Source organism: Lissotriton helveticus, chromosome 1_1 (assembly GCF_964261635.1).
Source record: "Lissotriton helveticus chromosome 1_1, aLisHel1.1, whole genome shotgun sequence".
In the NCBI taxonomy this organism is placed as follows: Eukaryota; Metazoa; Chordata; class Amphibia; order Caudata; family Salamandridae; genus Lissotriton; species Lissotriton helveticus.
The window spans coordinates 363,792,021-363,813,393 of NC_136057.1; the positions used below are offsets into that span (position 1 = coordinate 363,792,021).

Sequence of the window (21,373 nt, forward strand, 5' to 3'; positions counted from 1 at the left end):
TGCAAGATGGCTACCTACCTGTTAGGTGAGGGTGAACAGTGCAATGGCTGACATATGCTCCTGGGTGGGGGAGGCCTCTATCCTGCTCAGCTGTGGGCCAGGGGGCATGCTGGGAGTAGTGATACAGGCCTCCCAACCCCAAACAGTGCTCTATTACAAGATGGCTACCTACCTGTTAGGTGAGGGTGAGCAGTGCAATGGCTGACACATGCTCCTGGGTGGGGGCGGCCTCTATCGTGCTCAGCTGTTGGCCAGGGGGCATGCTGGGAGTAGTGATACTGGCCTCCCACCCCCAAACAGGCCTCCTAAGCTACCTGTTGGGGTGAGGGTGGACAGTGTAATGGTGTTTGGGTTGTGCAAGGAAGTACTTCTCTGTGTGTTGTTTGGCATTTGTTTGTACTTACCAGCCTCCGCTCCCCCGGCTACTCCTGTGAGACTCTGAGGAAGCAGTATGGCAAGCACCTTCTCCTCCCGTGGTGTGAATGTTTTCGGTGGGATAGGAGGGCCATTGCCAGTCACGTTCGCCAGCGTCCAGTTCTTGCTCCTCCTCTCCTTGACAACCCTCTTGAGATCATGCCACCGCTTCATGATCTCCTTCTTGGATCTTGGGGTGGTCCCGACTGCATTTACCCTTTGGACTATCCTTTCCCACATTTGTGTCGTCGTGGCTAATGGTGTCTGTTGGACCAGGCTACCAAACAGTTGTGGCTCTACTCTTACTATCTCATTGACCATGACTGTCAACTCACTCTCTGTGAATTTGGGCATTTTCTGTGATGTCATGGTGCGTGGTGGGTGAAGTGTTTGTGGGTGCAGGTGTGTGGGTGGCGGTTGTGGTGTTGGTGTGTGAGTTGGGTTGTGTGCTGCGGGATTGTTGGTGCTGGTGTAATGGTGGTAGTGATGGTGGATGTGTGTGTGTGCTGCGCTCTTATGCCTCTCCTGTCAGATGTGGTGTATGGCCTTCTCTTCTGGAGTGTTGCAAGGATTGTGGTCAGTGAAGGGGGTGGCTTTATACTCAGCTGTGTGGGTGTGTCCAAGTTGAATTTGGGTGTCAGGTGTGTTGTGTGAATTGTCCTGTGCTTTTTTATTTTTATTTGCATTTAATTCCTTTATTTGAATGTGTGTTATGTATTTGGGGGCATAGCTAATTTTATTTGTGCAATCTTTGGCATCACTGCGGTGTTTTGGCATTGTCCGCCATGTTTTTCATGTCCCGTTCGCTGTGGTGGCTATGCTGCAGCTCTTCCGCTATTTCTCCCATTCACTCCTGTGTGCGACCGCGGCGGTCGGTAAGAGCGGTTCCGACCGCGACACCCTCGGGAATATTCTAATTTCCCGGGCGGTGTGTCCGCTTACCTTGCGGCGGGTTGGTGCTTTCCCCCTGCTTTTCCGACCGCCGCGGTCGTTTTTTGCCTTCACCGCCCGCGTCGGACGGTTTTGCTTGGGCCGCTACCACCGCGGTCGGTCTTTGTTGGCTGTTGATCCTAATTTGGCTCTGCGGACCCAGCGGGCAGTTGTTTCCCGCCTCCATGGCAGTCGGGGTGGTTTTCCGCCCGCTATCCTAATGGGGCCCTAAGTGTATGATTTAGATCTTGGCGGAAGGGTTACTCTGTTACAACGGTGATGGATATTCCATCCACAGAAATATTAATCTCATTATATCACCATTGTGACTGAGTACCCCGCCCGCCAAGAGCTAAATCAATTCCTTAATCTGATGGTCCATAGTGGGAGAGTGTTTATATGGAGAGGTCTGCAAGCAAACCAGAGGCCCTGAGCTGAGTTGCTCCGCAGATGTGCCTCGAAACGTTCAGAGGAATCTGCAATCAACGTGATCTAGGAACGCACTGGTTCCAAAAGAAACCCCTTCAGGATAATATACAGGCCCATTCACCACAAAATGAAATGGAGCATATGAAGAAACAGAGTATTTCAGTTTCCCTCATACCTAGACCAAGGCAACTGAAAGCATTGTTGGAGGGGTAGCATGTCTAGGCAGGTACAAAGCATCACAAAAAATTCATGACAATAATGGTCCAAACAGAGGTGGAACATTCATAACCTGTGGGTATGCTTGATTTTTGATCTCCAAGAATCTTCCTCTGAAATAAGAGGCACTTCTACATGGAAGGAAAGAGCCTAATCTTTTCAGTGGCTAATGCTGCTTCAAGAAAATGGCTCCATCTTCGAAGCTGTGACTGTAAAAACAATCTAATAGAGAACCCCCTTGTGGTACAAACTTTCCTACCTAAGGCATCCAGCTGTCACTCTACCTGTCAGTAGATAGCACTAAATTCCTGAATGTTGCAGTACCTCTAACCAACACTACAAGTGGATCAATTAAATCAGGTCTTGCAAATAAATGGGTCTCAATCAGGAGTCTTGTATTTACGCGTCTTGCAGGAGAAGTTTTATTTTGTAGAGGAATGCATCTGGAAAACCATGTTGACCATTATCCTCTTCACTACAGAAATATATAACTTCGGTTCCTGGGTATCTGCTGCTTTCAATGCCCTAAACAGAAAACACCATTGAGGCTGTGACTACTGTATGGTTGTTTCAAACGCTCTCCACTGTACCAATTAAGTCAGTGACGGATAAGGAATCATCTGGTGGAGATTCTTGGGAGGATAAAAGGGCTTTAGACAGAGCACCCTGGAACTGCTGCCAATAATCGGTGTCATCACCATTCCGCTCATTGCCATTATCATTATCATTCTCACCATCATGATCATTTTCCTCTATCTCACTTCAATATGTGTGGGCAGGAGGTGAACCCATACCTTGCTTCCCAAAACAAGAGGACTGCACAGGCTGAATCATTCGCTACAGAGCATATTTGTTCTGGTGGAAAAAGGGGGGTATCCATACATTGGTGCAATGCTCTGCCAGTCTAAATGACTCCCGGTTCTGGCACAGCCACTATTGAAATTAGAACATACGAGCGGCCGTGTACCCCAAAAGACCACTAGAAGGTTGCACAATAGAATAATTATGTGGAAGGCGAGGCAGGCAACCCACTAGGAGGTGTGGAGGCCTCACCCTAAGTACAAGACAAAGAGGTTCTTTGGCCACCTAACCCTAAAGTCACACCGTAGAAACCTAAAGTCAGACCTTGAAAGCCAAGTCAGGAGAGATGGTTTATGGATCTCAAGGACATTAGAATGCTAGAGCAGGAAAAGTTTCAACTGCCTCTCTCTAATGGTCCTTAACTTCATTTTAAAACCATGCCTGCTAGCAAAAGTAACTGAGGGCTAATTCCCTTGTCCCAATGTAAGCCGTACTCGCTGTGAAAAACGTTTTAAGAAGACTTGCACTATTTGCCAGTGCTTTATTCAGGTATGGTTCTGTTTGGCTATTAGTTTGTATATGTCCCAAAAAGTTGAAATTCGAAAAAATACATTACAAACTATTTTTGATGATATTTCAGAATTTTTCAGATATTGCAGCTGGTAATGATTTCAAGGTTATGAATTTATGGCTGTCCCTTTGCTATAGAACTTAGAGCTAATAACAGCAGAGAGTGCTACCCAACTGTATACAGAACTGAGTCAACTAGAGAGAATGGCAGCTCTACCTGCTTCAAAGATAAGGTTAACGCTAGCTAATTAATTACCCATTCGGTTTCTAGGCATTGTTAGCTTGCATTTCAACCAAAGGCTACCTCAGGCAAAACACTTGCACAATTGTAAATGTAAAAGGAACAAATAACTGTATTCCCTCTTCTTTCCCCAGAAAGGCTGTGCATAATGCTGCAGGAAGGAAGGCCTACTTACCTCTCAGCTCACAGGGCCTGGTCTTCTTCATGCCAATATCATTGCAACCTGCCCATAAAAAGACAAAGGCATTAGAAGATCAGATAGAAAATGCTACTTAATAAAAAGACTTGAAGAATATTTTGGGGTTGTAGAAGTGCAGCAGTGATTAATAGGGGTAAAATACTGATTTCACATTAATGGAGGATGTTACAAAGTGACATGACCTTAAACACAACGTGGGAATCCCTACTGACCTGTGTGCAGTGCAATATTTGCTCATCAGAAGCAATATGTCCTGGGCTCAAGATAGAACAAACACGGTCACCGGGGCTTGTATTCCCAAAGACCCAAGGGCCACATGCATCAACATAAGGAATCGCGATTCCTAAATTGTGATGTTTTAGGAATCGCATTTCCTTATGTAGGAATAGCAAAATAAATTGCGATTCCCACACATTACCTTATAACGATTTGCAAATTGCAAATCACTATTAGGTAATGTCACTCCATGCAGTCCTATGGGCCTGTAGTGCCTTAGGAATGAATGGAAATGCATTCGTAAATTTGATTACCCAACTGGTAATCGCAAATTGCGAAGGCAATTCCAAGGGTGCTAGGGGGCCTAAGGCCTGCCTGATGCAACCCCCCCCAAAAGGTAAGTGTGCACATGTGGCACACACACATGCCTTAAGGGCATATGTGTGCGCCATATGTCACTTTGACTTTGTGCATTTTTCAAAGAATTTGCAAATTATCTTCAACTTGAAGTTGATGGTAATCAGCATTTCCAAAATGCAAATTCGCATTTAGGAAAGGCTTGATGCATCTCAAATAGAGAATCGCAATTTGCGATTCCCTAAATACATTCAAAATTTAGGTAATCGCAATAAATTGCGATTACCTATATTGAGAATGCAAAAAGGTACATGCATCGTAAAAGTTATTTTTCCGGTCGCAAACAGGCTGATTCTGATAACCGGCTCGTTTGTGAACAGAAAAAAGCTTGATGCATGTGACCCTAAGCACCTACCCTCTGATTTCTCTCCATGCCTAAGCAAAGGCTTCCTCTTTTGAACCGAAGCAGAGGAAAATCACACACTGGTGAAGGACTCACAAGACATCCATCTTCACACTCCTGCTTCTGACAAAAGCAGTGGCAGTCTGTGGCCCTCAACAGTGGAGGGTCGTGAAGACAGTGCCAAACCCAGTGGCAGGCACAGTGATAACTCGCAATACCTTTATGTTCACATTAAAAAGCTTGCAATTATGGCTCATTAACAGATATTATAACGAGCTGTGACTGAGAGCTTTGGAACTAAGGCTGAAGGCAATGCGAGTTTCTCATAGTGCCTGCCAGTGTGCCAAAAAATAAATTTTTTAAATTTACTTACCCACCCTTCCTCGTCACCTCGAATCTTCCTGGAGCCTCAGCCAACCCTCTCCAAATCCCAATACTGCTCTCATGCTGAAGATGAGCAGCATGAGAACATCGCCAGGATTGGCTGGAGCGGCTTGGCTCCACGCTCCAGCAGGCACAGGAGGCCTGTGCCTGCTCTCCACCTAGAAGACAGATAGGTGGAGAGGTTTGCACTGTGCATGTCAGCCTGGCCATTTCAAGACAGCTGGCCAGAGACCTGCGCAGTGTAAAATGGTGGAGTGAGCACCACTCTCCTGCTGCCTGTCAGCAGCAGCCCCGCCTCAAAACACTGCTCTGGCTGGGAGCAATGAAAAATAAAATGGTAGTACAGTTTATTACCATTTTATTTTTCACTTTTGCTGAACTGGCAGCAAAGGGGGTGATGCTACTCTGCCCTAATGGGGTGAGGGAGCCGCCACTGGAGAGATCTAAAGTAATACCTTTGCCCCCCAGGTTATTCGCGCCTTCTCTATGAAGACATCAAGAATGCCTGTGATTCAGGATTTGGACAGACATTCTGATCTGCAGCAGGTCTGCCCTCTCGGACAGTGTAATACCGCTCTCGGATAGTGGTGCCCTCTATGTATCGTCACCAATCTGCACCAAGTTTGGCTTCAATATTTCTTAATCATTTTTCTTAAACTCCTTGTAAGATCCCCAGTTAGGAACAGTATTGTCAGGGTTTCTTAAAGTTTGATAAAGACAGGACAAAGCCCCATCGATGCAGATTCTCCGCTAGCGAACCTGCAACTGCTGCATTTGGCAGAAGTGAAAAGATGGAAGTCAGTTCTGCTTCTTTTGACAGAGAATTGGCAGATTCATTTGGGTGAGGGAGTTCAGTTGTCACCAGGGCTCATTCAGAAGAGAGGAAATGGATGTTGCATGAAGCACAATCTTTTGAGGGGTAGCTAGAGCCAGAGCAGGTGATTAGTCTTACATGTGTATAGCCAGACAAGGAATTATTCCGAGGGGAGATCCCTTCTTCACCTCTAAATCATTAATTTCCTGACTCAACACCTTTGGTATAGCAGAAATAATTGATTGTGGAACCCACAGGAAGAGATCAGGAATAAATATATGTTAATGTTAATGTTAAAGGAAATGTATTGAGCACACTGTCACCATGAGTTTCCTGGCGCTGATAGGACACTGGGCCAAGCGAGAGGAGTTAGTGGGGGTGTGAGAAAAGCAGAGTTTTTAAAGATTTCCTAAAGGATAAGAGAGAGCATGAGGTCTTAAGTGAGAGTGGAAGAGAATTCCATAGCTTAGGAGCCAGGTGAGAGAAACTGCGGCCGCCTAGTTTAGTGAGTTTGAAACGGGGGATAACTAGAAGCTGAAGATGGGTGGACCTCAGGGTACGAGAAGGACAGTAGGGGATGATAAGAGACTGCAGGAAGGCAGGGGAGGGGCCAGTTAAGGCTTTGAAGACCAGACAGCAGACCTTGATGGCTGTTCTTTCGCTGACTGGTAGCCAGTGTAATTGATGTAATAAAGGTTTGGCCGACTGCCATCTAGGGATTTTGAATGCCAGTCTGGCAGCCTGGTTTTGGATGATCTGTAGCCTAGACAGCAGGGATTTGGAGAGGCCATGGTACAAGGAATTGGAGAAGTCCAGACGGGACATCACCAATGCTATTAGGACTTGTAGCAAAGCTTCAGGAGTCAGGAGGTGGGCAACTTTCCGTATCCTGTGTAGCTGGAACATACAGGAAGATGTTACGGCACTCACCTGGGCCTTGAGAGTAAGCTCAGAGTCGATAATGACCCCGAGGCTCTTTACACAGCCAGCAGGAGAAGGTGGTGAACCAAGCTCAATTGGCCAATACTGAGGGCCCCAGTGGGAAGCACTACTCCCAGGAAGGAGAAGCTCAGTTTTCCCAGGGTTGAGCTTTAATTGATTTTGATTCATCCAGTGCTGGATGTGTATCATGACCGCCTGAAAGTTGGTAACGGCGTCAGGGGAGGTGAGGGGGAAAATAATTTGTAAATCGTCAGCGTAGTTAAACACGGTGACGTCCCACCTACCCAGGGAGTGAATAAGAGGTTGAAGATACAAATTAAAAAGAAGAGGGGACAGAGATGATCCCTGAGGGACCCCGCAGGATGAAGGAGCACTGGTGGCACTAGAGGGGCCCAAGCTGACTGCTTGAGATCTACCCTCTAGAAAGGACTTGACCCAGGATAGGGCAGGCCCACGGACTCCGGCGGACTCGACACGGTGGAGTAAGATGTTGTGATCCACCGTGTCGAATGCCGCCGACATATCCAGTAGGACCAATGCCTGGGAGAGTCCTCTGTCGGCGTTGCTTCTGAGGTTGTCCAACACAGCGAGGATCACAGCCTCGGTAGAATGGGCTGGTCTGAAGCCGGCCTGGTTTATTTCCAGGAAGTTGGACTCCTCAATGAATTGCGAGAGGCAAGTAGTAACATGTGCCTCCAGGATTTTAGACAGGTAAGGCAAGAGGGAGATGGGCCGGTAATTGGCGAGGACAGCTGGGTCCGCGCCAGTTTTTTTTAACAAAGGCACCAGAACGGCCTCCTTAAACGATCTAGGGACTGTGCCAAAGTTGAGGGAGGTATTAAGTAAGGGTAAAATGCAGTGCGGAAAAGTATGGCAGATGTCACGAAGCACTGAAGGAGGGCAGCAGTCCTTGGGGGAGCCAGATTTCACTCGAGTAGCCAGCTTGGCTAGGGACTCTGGATCAAGTGTGGGGAAACAGGTCAAAGTAGAGGTGTTAATAGGGGAGGCTGCAGCTATAGGCGATAAAGGGGAATGAGGGATGGAATTTTTAATAACCACGATCTTATCAATAAAGAAGGTGTTTAAGGCATTGCATGACTCAGCGGAGGGGGGCAGAATCGGAAGTGTCCTGGTGTCCGATGTTAATTCGCCCAGGACCTTAAAAATCTCTTTAGATTTGTTAGGGGCGATTAGTATTCTCTCAGAGACAAAAGCGGACTTAGTAGTAGTAATAGCTTTTTTATATTCTTTACGTGCAAGCACGTACGCCTCCCTGTCGGTACTAAGATAATTACGCCTCCACCTGCGCTTCAGTTGGCGCAGCTCGAGATGTTGTAATTTCAGAGCTGAATTGAACCATTTGTGGGATTTACTATATTATTTGTGAATTGCAGGATATAAAAGTATATTCTTAATGCACATGTTATTATTAATGGAATATCCCTGTAATTACTTCAAAAGAATCATTGCTGGCTGATTTACACATCTGGATAGCATAAAAGAATTGATCAAGGGCATCCAAGCAAGATATCTGGGTTTGAAATCCACCAAGGATACACCGTAATTTTAGGGAAGTAAAATTAATGGAATCCGTTTTGAACATTTGGCTCCAAACATAATTATTCTTTCTTTCACGCTAGTTGTAAATGATGTGATGATTGAGAAACGGTCATCATGTTTCATGTGTAATTATTTTTAACAACAAACACATTATTCAATAGGATAACAAGTAATACTCTTTCATGGGTTAAAGTACACTGCTTCAGGACAGATAGCCTGAGCCCGCCATCACAGGATCTTACACCCCGAAAAACATGTGGCGTATACAAGAGAGCAACCGTTATATACGAGCACCGACACACGGCGGGGTCTCTTTTACTTGGAGAAGTAACCAACGTCCAAACGTCTGAATTATGCCCATGGAAGCGCATAGTAGGCTTTTCTTCCTCTAATTTTTCATTCTAATTCAGCAGTGGCCCGTGCAGGTAAGAGCAATTGGGGCCGGGTGAGGGGGATTTCGACAAGAGAAGGTAAAATTAACCCGGCCCCACTGCTTTTACCTGCACCGGCCGCGGCTGTTCCAATTATTGCCTTAAATTTCCGCTAATAAGGTCTTCAATTTGGACTGTCTCTAGATGCCCTGTTAAAACGATACGTTACTAAACTGTCGCAAAAACACGTGCTGGCATATTCAAATGTCATAAAATGTTTCATACACGCTGGCCAAATAAAAAAATAATTGTATGCAATTGATGGAACTATGCATGTACACTCTCTAATAATTAAATAAAGAACGAATTAATAAAGCCTTCCCTTCATAATCCACCCCTCCTCATCTTCCCCGACTTCCCTACCCTCTAGGGCTCAGTACCTCATAGCGCCATGAAACCGCCAGGTGTACGCGCGCTCAATAAATGTTTTAAACTCAAACTCAAAGTTCTAAATCCCAGATTTTTTTTTGGGGGGGGGGGTGAGACCACAACCTGTATTTTTCAACCTGGAGAACAGTGTGAGGGCCTTCGGCCAGCCTTCGCGCCATCATCGGTGCTGATGTTGAAAAGGTCGACAGGGCCTGTTCAAGATAGAGCAAAGCAGATAGGAGCCAAGGTACTGGAAACAACTGTGGACTCAAAGGCGCGCCAGAGATTGCCAAAGGATGCTGGAGCCTGGCTATCAACATTGATCCAGAAACTTGACAGGAGTGGACTGGCAGCACTGGAACAGAGCTAAGCATTGGAGTCGGGCCTCTCATGCAGGAGCCAAGTCTGAAGTCGATGTCTAGGTCAGAGTTGAGGGAGGACCCCAAACAGAACACCTGCCCGCAATCAAGAAGAACATCAGATAGGAGGAACACCTATATACCGGGTTGACGTGAAATGGCAGAGGGAAGACGACCGGAACATTAAGTCCTCAAAATTACCTCAGGAGCTGGATCCAGCCCAAGATTAGAACAGATGGCACCCTTTGAAAGGTTTATTGTTGATATATCTACCAACCACCAGAGGTTCGAAACAGTCCATAAATTCAACGTATTTAAGGTAAAGGTACCAGAAAGAATAGAAATCAACAACGGACCAGAAAATGAATCTGTAGGATTGCTTCAAAACAGATTAACTTCAGTAGAGAGCCTACTGGATCCACTTTAAAGCCAGTAGAACGAAGTGGACTGACGCAAGAGACCCTGGAGGTGGACTTTATGGGTCCCTGAAGACAAATCTGAGTGAGTGCCAGATCTGACTTGAAGCCATCGAGCTACATGTCAGCGTAGATTAATTATTGCAAGATTTGTGGCAACTTTGGTGCCTGGGGGACACAGGTAACCTGAAGGTTGAAATATCGAATAGTATGGGCCTTTGCACCAGTAGCCTTCATTTCATACTCTACCAGTGAATTATTGCAAGGCAGCTTTCAGGGTCTCATTTGCAGAGGCTTAGTATAGTTGCTTAGGTCTAAATACTCTAAATGTGGTCCATCATTAATTAATAAGCTCGGTGTGAACCAGAACACTAGCAGGAGTTAGAACAGATTTTCTGCTTGAAGAAGTGGGTGGATTTTCCAAACCATGGGCACTGAAAATTGCCACTCCCATATTTACCACAGCACTAATGTATTTTACGGAGGTTACTGTAATATGCTGTGATATTGACAAGTGGTCTCAATATGAAGGGCCTCTCAAATAAGTTGCACTCAAGTGTACCAACATCCGACATTTCAGTTTCATCCTCACTTAAAGCAAGAATGTCCTTTTTATACTCCCCAAATGAAACAGCAAGCCGAATATGTACACTTACCTCAGTGTACCTGTGACGCACATCCCCCTCAAAACAATCCCCCACAAAAAGTCCAAAATTATAAGTATTTAGCTTCAACGGTGTGCATCTCCACCGCTCCCGCCATTTCCAAAGTGCAGTCACCAGGACTAATGTTAATTTTTGCTCAAATGTAGAATGCACCATCAATTCCAAAAGTAATTTTGTCCATTCACTGTTGGTATTCTTCTTTTCCAACACAAAACAGCCAAATAGCTGACGTGTTTCGTCCAACTTGTGCGGACTTCATCAGGGCTTAATGAGTAAATGTAGTCTTCTGTAGTTGTAGGTTTTTATACAAGAAAAAAAAGAGAGTGTCAGGGACTGTATACGTCCTTCGTTGGAACTGTTCCCCCCTGGGTCCAGGTTCTGTTCAATGTAAATCAGCTCCTGTGCCGTGATGGGCAGCGATGAGAACCGTCGTTATTCACGTCCTCTGCTCAGTCCTTTTTACCAACTTGGAGATATGATGAAGGTATTTATTTGGTGAGGGCTCCATCACTGAAATCTGGGTCATTTCAATGCGCACCTCAAAATTCATGTGGTACTGCTGAAGCATCTGCATCAGAAGACACCATTATATACTAAAAAGCAGCAGCGTCAGGTAAGAGACTTGTCGCACTGTGCATACTACTTTAAGAGAAATGAAGACAGAGAACCAATTTTAAAAGATACTAAGGATGTTCTGAATTTGATAAAGGATATTACTTCTGATTAGACACGCAAAATCTTAGCAGAAGTGGAAGCACTGACCCCTAACATCACACCGGAAGCCACACTGTGCATTGTGGACAGAATAATTTAGTGGTTCAAATTGGCAGTACTCAATCTTGTTGGTCATGGCTCTAGCTTACACTGTCCTCACAAAGGATTTATTCCCATTTGAACACAATATTAACGATTAGATAGGTAGGATCTCTATAAGCATTACTTCTGCACACAGTTTGTCCTACCCTTATGTTCATGATTTTGAAATGAGATATTTATTACACAGTCAAAAGGTTTCATGGCATTCTATAGACAATATACTGTTGATTTGGGAGCGTGCTGATAACACTTTGCAACAATTTGCAGCTTAGATTAATCAAATTGACCAACATCTACATTTCACAATACACAATCGAAAATATGAAATGGAGTTTCTGGATTTGCTGAGAAAAGCTGAGGATGGCATTATAGTAAGTGAGGTATACCAAAAAACCCACCAATAAAAGATCACTTTTACTGTTTAATAGTCATTGTTCACGAGCACTGAAGGAAAACCTCCCGTTTAACCCGTTTTACCACATTAGACAAAACTGTATTGAGGTAGAAATATTTATAGAATAGGCCCGGGCACTATCTGAGAAACAAGAGACAAGGAACTACCATAAGAGAATCATCAAAAGGGTTTGGATGCAGCGTGCAAGAAAAAATAGGGAAACATTACTTGAGGTCACACCTAGAGAAAAACTGAGAGGATGACCCTCTTCATCACTTATTCCCCCATAGCCACAGACTAAGGAAAAGCATTAGGAAATGTTGGGAAATGTTTTTTGTGGGCAACTTCATTTACCAACAACCACTCTTAGAAGTTAAAAGAGGGAAGAGTATGAGAGGCCATTGTATTCGAGCCAGACATAAGCTGCAAACAAACAATCAGCACCCATACAAGATTATGGTCTTGCCTTCCAGTAACAGGCCACTAACAATGTGGAAAGTGAGGAGGAGCTTCGCGGGCATCCAAGATGGTCGCGTGAGCACAGAGCTCCCCGGACCTGCGCCGCCCTTCGCAAATATCCTGACTACATTCTGAATTTGACGATGGGCTTTTGTAGGCAAACTCTTGCTGATCTCAACATTCTTTGAAGAACTGAATTCGGACGTTGGGATCCACTTCTACACTGCCTCGAACTTTTGCGGCCCGCCCGGAGACGAGACCGGGGGCTCCGTTGCTTGGCAGACCGAGGAGTAGTTTAACAACAACGGCCGAAGGGGTCTCCCCCCCAGTCGGCCTCAGCCTAACTTTCAGTTTCGCTTTCTACTCCCGGCTCAGATTGATTGAAGCGCTGCTCGGATCGACCCTTTTTCTAGCCTGGTGTTACTATACTGCTGTGTGCTGTCCCTACTCGTTTCCAGCATTATTGGCACCTACGCTATTTTGGTCCAGTTTTGCTGTCTTCTTGGCCACTCCACAACCGGCCATTTTCACCAGGTCGCGCGGGCCCCTCCGGGTCCCTTTTCCAATATGGCCACCAGACCCGATGCTGAGAGACGCAAGACCAAGACACCTCTCCGTGGGGGGCAGACCCAGACGAATATCATGGATCATTACTCCCATTTAAAGGAATCCCCCAGCGGTGCTGGCTGCAGTCCTGACGACCCTAAGGCCGATTCTGCTGTGACCTCAGAAGTATCGTTGCAAGACGTCATGAGTGCCATTACCAGTATGAAGGCCTCCCTGGAACAGCAGTATGAGGCCCTTGCCTCTAAGATTGACACGGTGGCCGTTGATGTCATGCTGATTAGAGCAGACCTGGCAAAGACTAACGAGAGGGTCAAGGCGTTGGATTTGAAGACTTCCAGTCTGATTACTGATGTCACGGACGCTCAGACCGAGATCGGTAACTTGCGTTCTTCTCATGACATGATGGCCCGTCGTCTCGAGGATTATGAAAATAGGGCCCGTCGTAACAATGTACGCCTTATCGGTGTCCCTGAAAATCCCGAGACCCCTACCACCGACCTTCTCGTGGAAGACCTGGTCAGGAACTATCTTGCTCCCACCGGACTTAGCAAATTCTTTGCTGTTGAACGGGCACATCGAGTCCCAGGCGGAAAGGCGAAGCCGGGTGCCCCCCCGAGACCCATTATTGCAAGACTATTCCACTTTAGGGATAGAGACGCTATCCTCCAAGCCTCTCGGGACAAAGGCCCTGTGAAGTTCGAAAATACCACTGTGACCTTCTATCCCGACTTTACCCCGCTCGTTCAGAGGCAGAGGCTGGGGTTTCAGGGAGTAAAGAGACGGCCGCGGGACTTGGGCCTTAAGTACGCCATGTTGTTTCCAACCAGACTTCGGATCGAGTATGAGGAACGAACGTTTTTCTTTGATCGCCCGGACAGTGTTAGTGACTGGCTCGATTCTTTGCCCAAGAGAGACGATCGATCTGGGCACCCCGGCGGCGCTGACGGAGGCGCGCCGGAGTGAGAGTGACATTGTGGATCCTGGCGTCTGAACTTTCCAACTATTTCAGCTGAGTCTGGACATTGGTTCTCTTGTTCTTATTTTAGATTGGCCCGAGGGTGGCGGGGGGTAAATGGCGACTCTTCCTCCTCCTGGGTTCTTTGTGTAGATTAGTTTTATGACGGGGCGACAGGCACACTGCAAGTTGGGGTGGCTCATGAGTCGTACGCAGGGGTGCAGGGTGGGGGGTGTTGTAACGGGTTCAAGTTGGGGGGTGGTGGGGGGGTGTGTGTGTGACTTTTTCTTTTCACGAGGCATCGTATTGTTTTTTCATTTGCTCGGGTCATTGGGTTTCGTGTGGGGTGTGCTCTGCCTTCTTCTTGGGGATGGGGGGTGGCGAGTTGAGACTGCTATCCTGGAATGTTAATGGGTTGGGAGACAGGATAAAGCGAGGGGTTGTGTTACAGTTCCTTAGACGCCATTCCCCCGACATTGTCCTTCTGCAGGAAACGCATCTAATACGTAACGCGTGTCAGGCCATGAATAGACGTGGATACTGGCTAGTCGCTCACTCTGGGTTTACTTCTGGCTCTAGGGGGGTGGGCATTCTCATCCGATCATCTCTCCCTTTTGAAATCGATGAAGTGACGCTTGACGATATGGGGCGCTATGCAGCGCTCACTGGTAGATGGGAGGGGAAAACACTGTCCATACTTTCGGTATATATCCCTCAGGGCCTACAGGCCTCTACTTATGCTGATCTTGGCAGGGTTATATAAGGGCTTCCTGAGGGCCTTCTGATTCTTGGTGGGGATTTTAATTCTGTGGTTTCTGGCACCTCTGATCGTTGTCCCCCTAGGGATTTGGCTAGGTCCCATATGTGGCTGAGTGACTTGCTCGAAACCTTTGGGCTGATAGACAGTTGGAGGTTGAAGCACCCTACGCAGTTACAATACACCTTCCATTCGGGGGCCCATGGTAGTCTCTCCAGGCTAGATTATTTTTTAACGCCGGCCCAATCCTCCTCCATTAGAGAAGTTTGCCATCTCCCCAGGGGTATTTCTGATCATTCCCCCTTGTGGCTTTGTTTTGAGGTCGGGGTGGGCAATGAGGGTAGAGTTGCCTCTATTAATCCCTGGTATTTCCGCAATCCCAAAACCCGCTCTGAACTTGTGAAAGCTATTGACCATTACTTTAATGAAAATGTGGGGTCTGTTTCTTCTTCTGTTTCATTGTGGGAAGCTTTTAAGACGGTTATTCGTGGGCACTCACTGTCGCTGATTGCTGCCGCCAAGAAGGCTAACAATGTGGAACTTGTACGCTTGGAAACCGAAATAATTGCACTTGAGAATGACCTTGAGTCAGTTGTGACTCGCACGAAGCTGCATTCCCTCAGTTTGAAACAAGCCGATTACAGAGCTCTCGTTACCGACGCGGCGAAAGTGATGAATAGAGAGCAACAGGGCAGGTTGTATGATGTGGGGGACAAGGCCGGTAAATTGCTTGCGTGGTTGGACAAGAAAGAAAGAGTGAACCGTGTTGTCCCGGTGATTGAGAGGCCTGATGGTGAGTGTGTTACTGACCCAGTCGGGATCGGTTAGTGTTTTGTAGACCACTTCAAAACCATGTATGCCTCGGTCTGTGATAGAGATGAGGAGGACTCCCACTTGCTGTTGCGGGACATTGCATTGCCCTGCCTTTCTGACGCCAATAGAGACCTCTTGGAGGCACCTCTTACGGTGGATGAAGTCGCGATTGCCATACGTTCCCTTAGTTCTGGCAAGGCAATGGGCCCCAATGGTTTACCCATTGAACTGTATAAACTGCGACCCGACAAAATGGCGCCCTACTTAAGGGAGATGTTCCTTGAGGCTTTGGATTCTGGTTCCCTTCCCGCTGATCAGCGACTCGCAACCATTGTAGTTATCCATAAAGAGGGTAAGCCGCGTGATCGTTGTGCCTCGTACAGACCTATTTCTCTACTCAATGCTGAACCTAAAATTCTAGCTAAGTTGTTGGCTAATCGCTTCATTAAGGTGATCGGGGACTTGATTCATCCGGATCAGTCAGGTTTCATCCCACACTGAAACACCGCCCTTAATCTTCGGAGACTCCACGGAGTTCTCGCGAGGGCTGGGATGCTCACTGAGTCGGCCATTTTGGCTTCCCTTGACGCTACCATGGCTTTCGATACCATCGAATGGCCTTACCTTTGGGCGGCCCTCTCAAAATTTGGATTTGGCCCGGTGTTCATCGCCTGGGTGAAACTTCTTTACGAGAGGCCCTTGGCTCAGGTGGTTGTTAACGGGAAGGTGTCCGGTGTACACTCGGGCGTGGCACTCGGCAGGGTTGCCCGCTGTCTCCGCTGCTCTTTGCCCTCGCTTTAGAACCGTTGGCGGAATGGCTCCGTTGGGAGCCTTTCATGAGGGGCATTCGGTGGACTCCCGATTTCGAGGATCGTATCTCGCTATACGCAGATGACATCCTTCTCTACCTTACCTCCCCTCGGAGGTCCCTGAATGTGCTTTTTGATGTTTTGACCTCTTTCGGAAAGAACTCGGGTCTTATTATTAATTGGACTAAATCCTGTGTCTATGTTTTAGCAGGAGATCTCCCTCCATTGCCTCGTAGATTTCCAATTCACGTAACTGAGACTGGCTTTAAGTACTTAGGGACTTATGTCTCTTTGGACCCCTCTGTACGCTACGAGCGTAATTTGCTACCCCCTCTCCAACGGCTGAAGCTTGATGTTACACGCTGGCGTAAGTTGCCACTGTCACCGCTAGGTCGTGCGGCTCTTTTCAAGATGATGTCGCTGCCTAGATTTTTGTACGCACTTCAGAACTCATTTGACCCAGTTCCTTCGGGTTATTTTCGTGAAGTGGAGAGCCTACAGAGACGACTGGTCTGGGACGGGGGTGCGCGTATTGCTTTTTCCAAACTCACGCTTCCGTGGTATGACGGTGGCATTTCCCTCCCGGACATCAGGCGCTACTATTGGGCTTCTCAGTTGAGTGCGGTCAACCACGCGACTTATGCTCCCGGTCCCGCCCCGGCTTTCGCAATGGATAAGTATCCTCTGCCAGGGGGTAATTTCAACAGGGCGTTATATTCCAAGAAGCTCTATAGAACACTGACCGGACCCACTAAAATTGCTGTACTGGTGTGGCAGGACGCGAATGCGGCATTGGGGTGGTGTGATAGACTTACTCCTTTGTATGATTCTGAAGGTTTGGGTAATTTGTGGAGAACGAACGGCTTTGATAAATGGGATATGATTGGTATAAGCAAGGTGGGGGACCTCTGGTCTAAAGGTAACGTTAAGTCCTTTGAGGGGCTAAAAGCGGAATACGAGCTCGGTGACACAGAATTCTTTAGGTATGCTCAGGTCCGCCATGCCCTATTGTCAGTTTTTGCTGTGGGTACCGATATTCCTGAGTCCTCTCCTCTTGAGGACCGTATCCTAGATGGCCATGTGCCCGACAGCACAATTTCACTGATCTATAAGAAGCTGATCAATAATAGGGATGATCTGCTTGTGCGCCTCAGGACTTTGTGGACTGCTGACGGGCTAGAACTGGATGACGAGGACTGGCAATCTGCTCTGTCCTCGCCTAAGGAGGTTGCCATACCTGCTCGCCTTAGATTTGTTCAACTTAAGATCCTCCATCGTGTGTATGTTACTGGTCCGACTCTGGTCCGCAAGGGTTATTCTCTGGACGGGTTGTGTAAGCGTGGCTGCGGTATGACTGGCACCTTCCTCCACATTCTATGGGAATGTCCGGAGGTGGTTGAGTTTTGGTCCCGAGTGCATGTGGTGATGGAAAGGGTCACTGGTGTGTCGCTTCTGCCCGAAGCCAGGCGTTGTCTTTTGAATGTCTGGGAACCCAATGATTATAATGCGGCACAGATCAATTGAGCGACTCTTGGTAATATGATTGCAAAGAGGGATATTGCACAGCTCTGGGGCTCCCACAGGCCACCCACTGTATTGAAATCGAAGGAGAACATGGTCTGGTGCATGTTTAGGGAGAAGACGGTGTATTTGTCACGGGGCAGGCCCAAGAAATGGGGCAGGATCTGGTCACAATGGAACGCATATCGTGGGAACGTATGTACTCCCCCATATGATTTTTCTCCTGAGGTTTCCTTGTCACCCTAAATGACATTCCGATTATTATCAGTGACTGTACTATTAATTGTTTCCTCGCTACCTCCTCCCCCTCTACGAATGTCGGATGTATTATGCATACTGTACCGCTGGAGCTCTGCCTACATGGACCCATGATCTTGCTTCATTGTACTTCTGCCTTGTGAATTTTGTTAATTTGTTTGTGAATATTTTCAATAAAATTAAAAATTAAAAAAAAAAAAACAATGTGGAAAGTGTGGAGTCTTTCCACACTGGAGAGTGATTTAGGTATCAAATCTCAATGGAAACAAACATCCTTAACTAACTGCAACAGTGACTTTGTGATGTATATAATTACCTCTCCCAGTGGTCTAAGACGTATAGAAATGACTTCACGAAAGGTCAGGACTACGATCACAGAATACCGTAGCACTATTAGATGTGGCAATCAAACAACAAAAAAGTATATTCCAAATTTAAAGCCAATAGTCACACAGAAGATAAGCTGTCCTAGAAAGTTATTTAAAAAAAAATAGCAAATACCCAGCTCTACCTCAAAGGTCACACAACGTGCACCTAAAAGAACACTAGCTGTACAGACAAACTACCCATAAAGAGGACTAATAAAGTTGACACTCAATGGGGCCGGCCGGGACTGGTACTAAAACTCCTGGGCTTCTGGAAAGGGAATTATTGATTGAATCCAACAATGGTCATTAACAGATGAAGAAATAGGCTACTTTGCAAAATACACATATTGGAATGACCACATATCAGAAAACACATATTCACGTATGTGAAAACATCTATTTTTTGTTTTTATTAGGGAGGGGTTCTGATTAGGATATACCGCTTATAAAGTCTTAATGTTTTTTTACAGATACTAAGAGAGTGACCAATTTTGTTGCATTAATCAGCCATCATATAACCAATAGGAGTAGTCCCAATAGTATAAGCCGGACATTTAAATCCTGCATGAATTAACTGAGAATTCCTGTCAGACTAATATAGTTTTTCAAGACTTGTTTACCAGCACACAATAGTTTTTTATTGTTATTTGCCTCAAGATATCATATACTGCAAAAAAACACTGCAAATGTAAGAGCATGTTTATTCCAGCACCATAGTCATCTTACACACAATTATGTGGTTATGCCCTGCCGCCCTGCTCGGCACCACATCTTTGAGAATTACTCATCTCACAGCAGTTGAAGGTAATAATTATTAATCCACCTTGCACCAATGTTTTTGGTCTCGGTGAGAAGTAACCTGATGATGAAACATTTGACTGAAAGTGGGTGGTGGTTTTATAGTTATAATATATGGGATAAAGTTGCCCCTGCCGTACATTATAAGAATAGTAAAAGCCACTGAGGAGTTCCATGACCATATAAAGGAAGGAGGCCGAAGGTTGAGTTCCATTATAAGGTTATGGAACTCAGAGGGGACTTGAAATATGCAAATCATGTACTGCAAGCAATACTTTATCCTATATAATACATTGTCACACCTTCACCTTTCCTACAAAGCACTTAATCCTTGGTGTATAGCTGTTTCATGTGGAAGAGAAAGAATGTCTGCAAATATGAAGCATACAAATAAAATCTCTAGTGCAAAATTAATCAAAAAAGCTGTTAGACATTAGTTGCTAAAAGATATTAGAATCAGTTTAACTCCAGTCCGTTTTTTTAGCTAATTAAAACAAACACGATGCCATAGGTATCTCTTTTCTGCTAGTCACTATAAGCTAGAAAAACAGAGGAGAAAAAAAGGCCACGTTTTTCAACAGCTGCTTTAATTATGTTCTATGACCTGACCTGCCTTTCCCCTCAGCTGCTGGCTCTCACAGTAGGCAATGTGACATATAGCTTCATAGCTAGGGAAGCAGACTATGTTGGCCATTAAAGGCCCACGCCCTTGTTAAAGGCCTGAGCCGAAGACAAGGGCCTTTAACAAGGGAGCGGGCATTGAATGGCTGGCATAGCCTAGCTACAGCAGGCTGTAACGCTATTAGAACATTCTGCCCCATGAGGACCGAATGTTCTAATTAGAAAAACAAAGGCCTCTCTGACCCTGATGGGATTGTAATCCTCCTCGGCTCCGAAGCCTTTGTTTCACAGCTCTTCCTGTGAATGTTCTACAGCTAACAGCACATGCAGGGTCTCGGCTGTTAGCTGCAGAACATTCACAGCAAGAGCTGTGAAAGAGGGGTGAAGTCAGCTCCTGGTTCTTCCCAACTTGGGTGAACTGCTTTTTGTAGTTCGGCTAAGCCAAGGAGGTCCAGGAGCTAAGCAGCATACATCTCTCCCTCCTTCTAAAGCCCTGGTCAGACTGAGCTACAGTAGGAGAAGGCTGTGTGTGTCCTGCACGGCCTCTGCTTTTCGCTTGTTCTGCCTCATTAATATATTTTTGAGAGGCAGGGGAAAGAGAAAGGCATGGGCTGTGTATTAGGACATTGAAATGTTGAGAGCAGCAGGCCTATACCAGTTCATATAGGCTGCTGCTGCTTCATTGTCTTTAATGGAGCTCTCAAAGATCTAATGTTCTAATAAATTATTACAGATGAGTTTGACATCAATTATTTATAAAGGGCAACCGGGAGCGTCATAAATTGCCTATTATAAAGAATTTAGGGACAGGTTTTTAATACAGGGATTGCAGAATCCTATGTATTTTAAAAACATGTTCTGATAACTTACCCTATGCTAGGCAATGACTGACATTTGAAGTTCTTCGCCATTTCTTCCATGCCAATTTCTTTCTTTGCCAGTTGTTTACCCAATATAATATGTGACTGGGGAGGATATATTGATTTTTTCTTCTCCTTCTTCTGTTGTTTTAGAGAGAACCAATCACAACAGTTGATTAAATTTGACAAGGGATGAGTGTGAACATTTTAAAATGGCAAAGGACACCCCTCCAAGGTGGTTTAGCCAGTAATGGAAAACACAGTCTGGTGAAAGAGAAGTAGTTTCAAAGGTGGCTTGCTTGTTATTGTCCTTTTTTTTAATACCTGCAAGAGTGGCTTGGAGTCTTCCCTTGGTCTAAACCCAGACCGCTTTTAAAAGAAAATATAATACATTTACTTACCTTTGCTAATTTTCTTTCTGGTTGCTACTCTACCTATCAGCAGATTTTTCACTTTCTGATACTTCCAGGATCCATACTAGATCCGGAAAAACGTTTACAAGCAATAAATCTCAGTTTTCCGCGATAGGTGGCTCATGGGCCTGTTTGCTGACTCTCTTGAACATCCCAGGAATTCTCTGTTACTTACTTAAATGGTCAGTAGTAGGGGAATTGATGGTACAAGAAAGTGAGGAAGTTGGTGTCTGGGTGAGTATCGCCTC

The 21,373-nt window shown here is 45.9% G+C and overlaps 1 protein-coding gene across 2 annotated transcripts in view; it reads right to left on the reverse strand.

The window, feature by feature from the left end:
- IL17RA (interleukin 17 receptor A) overlaps positions 1-21,373 on the reverse strand; it is a 264,599-nt gene that overhangs the window by 84,179 nt on the left and 159,047 nt on the right. Inside the window, exon 6 of one of the 2 annotated variants that reach the window (XM_078673656.1) lies at positions 3,777-3,824. The exons of the other annotated variant lie outside the window; for it this stretch is intronic. Coding sequence (XP_078529782.1) covers positions 3,777-3,824 — 48 coding nt within the window. The remainder of the gene's footprint in view (positions 1-3,776; positions 3,825-21,373) is intronic. 2 annotated transcript variants of the gene reach the window in all.